We start from the raw sequence: 3,528 nt of genomic DNA on the forward strand, positions 1-3,528 counted from the left end.
TTCTTCAATTCTAAATGATTGCCTCTGGCATGAAATATTTCTGTTGAAAAATCGGCTGATAGTCTTATGGGATCTCCCTTGTAGGTAACTAACTGCTTTTCTCTTGCTAATTTTAAGATTCTCTCATTGTCTTTAACCTTTGGCATTTTAATTATGATATATCTTAGAGTGGGCCCCTTTGCTTTCATTTTATTTAATTAACTAGAGGCCCAGTGCACAAAACTTGTGCATGGGGGAGTGGGGGGTCCTTCAGCCTGGCCTGCACCCTCTCGCAATCCGGGACCCCTTGGGGGATGTTTGACTGCCGGTTTTGGCCCATCCCTCTTGCAATCTGGGACATCCCTCTCGCAATCTGGAACTGCTGACTCCTAACCACTCGCCTGCCTGCCTCATTGCCCATGACCACTTGCCTGCCAGCCTGATTGCCCCTAACTGTTCTCCTGCCTGCCTGATTGCCCCTAACTGCCTCGGCCCCGCCACCACAGCTTCATCCGGAAGGACATCCAGAATGATGTCCGGAAGGTCATTCAGCTGTCCGGTCTAATTAGCATATTACACTTTTATTGTTATAGATAGATAGCCTAAACTGAAGGCAGTCTCGGTGTCCCTCAGGATCGTTTGTAGGTAGCACCATTATTGAGCCAGTGGAATAACATTCAGCAGTTAAATATGTTAGATTTTTGTGAAAAGAAGTGGGAAAAAGATAAAATATAGAAGACTGAATAATATGATGCTATTTGCATTTTAAGAAATGAGAGGTGGGGCGGAATAAAAGGATGCTACCAGTAACAGATAGCTGTTAATTCTGGGAAGAGGTCCAGGAAAAAGAGAGAGAGCACGACCTTTAATTATTTTAAAATGTATAATTTTGAATTTAAAACAATTCTGTATGATAAATATTAGTGATTCAAAGGTGTTTAGAGATAATGATAAACAGTCACATCATTTTCTCTTCCCCCAGCCCATACCCCCTCTTGTCCCCACCTGCACCCCTGCCTACCCCTATGATGCTGTTCATGAGGGTTAACCCAATGTCTTCACTTTCCGGGAGGGACGGCTTTTGAGAGAGAAAACATATCAGTCAAGTGGCCAAAAGGTTGGCAATTGAGGGGAAAAACAAAGATTTTGCCCAGGACCAGAAAGGGAAGGCCCTGTGCTAAAAAATGCGCCGTTCTGTCTTTGGTTATTTCAATTAGCCATTTAACGTAATTCAGATAAACATAATGGCATTTTCCTAAAGGAGAATTTGGTTTGACTTTCCTGGATAATTATTCCAGTTACCTGTGTCCCTCTAAGGAAAACAAGGTTATTAAATCGTCCTCATTTCCATGGCTAGTTTGGAGGTGGAAGCTTTGGGTTATTGATGGAGTTTTCTTTGAAATGGACTTCGGTCTTCTTAAATTTAGGCCTACATATGCCTGCATCCAAGGGCTCAGGAAGTGCATTTAAAAATTTTGAGGTATCTCAGTTTTTAAATCAAATAAGTGTTCTACATATAAGTATTATTTAAATATTTAATATAAAATTTAGTAGTGAATTTTTTCCAGTTTCCAGTGCCCTCCACCCCAAAAACTTCCTCCCCCAAGACTGTTTCTAGTGCCATCCACTTGTCCCTCATTCTGCCTCTGAGGTTAGTACTCTGGGTGTCTGGGAGCCATAACTGGAGATACTTTATGCCAAGTAAAGTATCTACCAGTTTTCGTACTCAGTTGAGTGGGATGTTTTCTCAACTTTATTTCTGGTTTTGCTGCCACCCAAATTCTCCCTCTGCATTTTTTTCTTCTGATCTGGATTCTCTGGTAGTGACCATACTCATTTCTTTCAGATGGAGACTATTTTACTTTCACAAGACATGAACCCATTGGAGTGTGTGGACAGATCATCCCGGTGAGTGTAGATCCTCATGCTTCGTATTTATTTTCATTTGAACCAGTTCTCTTAAAAGATACATAAAACATGGATCTCAGTGATGTGTGTTTTCCATTACTGGGGGGAAAAAAAACGAGCTCATGTTGTTGACATATCTTTAACAGCCTCCCTGCAAATGCTTATTTGAACAGGTTAATAGGGTTTCAGCTCCGTTACCAGGAGTTGAGTTCTCAAGTCATGGAATTCTCATGATTAAAATAAGCAAAGCCAAACCCAATGTATTAATAACCTACCCTTGGTTATGGATGTCCATTCAGCTTATAGAAAATTAATGCTTTGTTATATTTGCTTGTTTATTTTTTAAAACTGTGACTCACCATCTTTCCAGGCATATTGTTTTATATGGTCTTTTAATCCCATTCTTTCTCACTGTTTCTTTTCACAAGAATCTAGATAGAAGACTCTACAGAAGACACAGCAGTACCATTAACGTCACGGTCATAATTGAAACCATGCCGGGCTGTTGTGTGTCTTGTAAAGGGAAATAGATGTAGTGCTTAGTGTTTGGATTGGAACATTAAACATTGTCTTTTTTTTTCTGCCTCTCTCTCATACACAGCCGTGGCACTATACAAAACACCATCCAGTCCTCCAACAGTGCTAGCTCATCATTCCGGCCAGGATGTCAGGGGAGGCTCAAACTAAACTCTTACATTGTAGACAAGGAGTTTTCTCTTTTCAAAATATAAGAGAATGAGTTAAGATCATCTCTGGGCTTGGGGGGCAAAACTTTTTTAGAGATATCAATATTCTTTTCATGAGCTACAGACTCTGGGTTACTGTGAAATTTGTTAGAGAATGAAAACGGAAAATGAGAGGTTTGATTTAAGTTTTTCTGCTCCTAACAGCCCCCCCCTCCCAAAACTCACCCCCTCCCCAGGAAACCCCACTTGGATCAGAGCAGGGGTGAGGTCTGTTACCTTAATTGCAGGAGCTGAAGCCTGCTCTCCTGGCCCTTCCCAGACTCTCAGGGCAGCAGCTTTCACTGACAGGACAAGAGCTGCCTGTCAGCCACTCCGCTCGGTTACCGCGCTCCAAGATTTATATGCTGTAGATGGAATTGAAACATCACTGTGGACTCCCAAGTTTATAAACAACTAAGGGGAAAAGAAATTGGGTGTTTGGTGAAGGCAAGACACTTGTATATTTTTGCAGGCTTGCCAGGGCCAGTGAGAATCTTTCAGGGGTGGCAGCTGAGATGCTTCAGGCAGAAACACATTGTGGTCCGGCTGAAGCCAGGGGACCAGCATTTCTGTTTTCTTTCTTAATGAAATTATCAGCATTACCTGATAGTCCTGAGGCTCATGCCTGTGCTTAGGACAATGCAAGCTCAATATTCTTTTAAAATCATTTTTTGGCCCCAAATTCAGATACATATATTTTTTAGTCTCCATTAGCTTATTTTGCAGTGGAAAGAAAACAAACTAAATTTTTTGCGTACTCCAAAAGCAAAGATGCACTCTATTTTTATAATCATGTTTTTGTGATTATATGTATATATATATGTAAAAGGCATATATATATATACATATATATACATATATATATCTGTCTATGTCCATATATATTTACTTAAATATAAACATATAAATATGTAAG

The 3,528-nt window shown here is 40.4% G+C and overlaps 1 protein-coding gene across 1 annotated transcript in view; it reads left to right on the forward strand.

The window, feature by feature from the left end:
• The window catches only part of ALDH1A2 (aldehyde dehydrogenase 1 family member A2), a 52,439-nt gene that overhangs the window by 12,206 nt on the left and 36,705 nt on the right, over positions 1–3,528 (forward strand). Inside the window, exon 4 of the mRNA XM_006765229.2 lies at positions 1,826–1,887. Within this exon, the coding sequence (XP_006765292.1) occupies positions 1,826–1,887 (62 nt within the window). The remainder of the gene's footprint in view (positions 1–1,825; positions 1,888–3,528) is intronic.

This window comes from Myotis davidii, unplaced genomic scaffold, assembly GCF_000327345.1.
Source record: "Myotis davidii unplaced genomic scaffold, ASM32734v1 scaffold441, whole genome shotgun sequence".
Lineage (NCBI taxonomy): Eukaryota > Metazoa > Chordata > Mammalia > Chiroptera > Vespertilionidae > Myotis > Myotis davidii.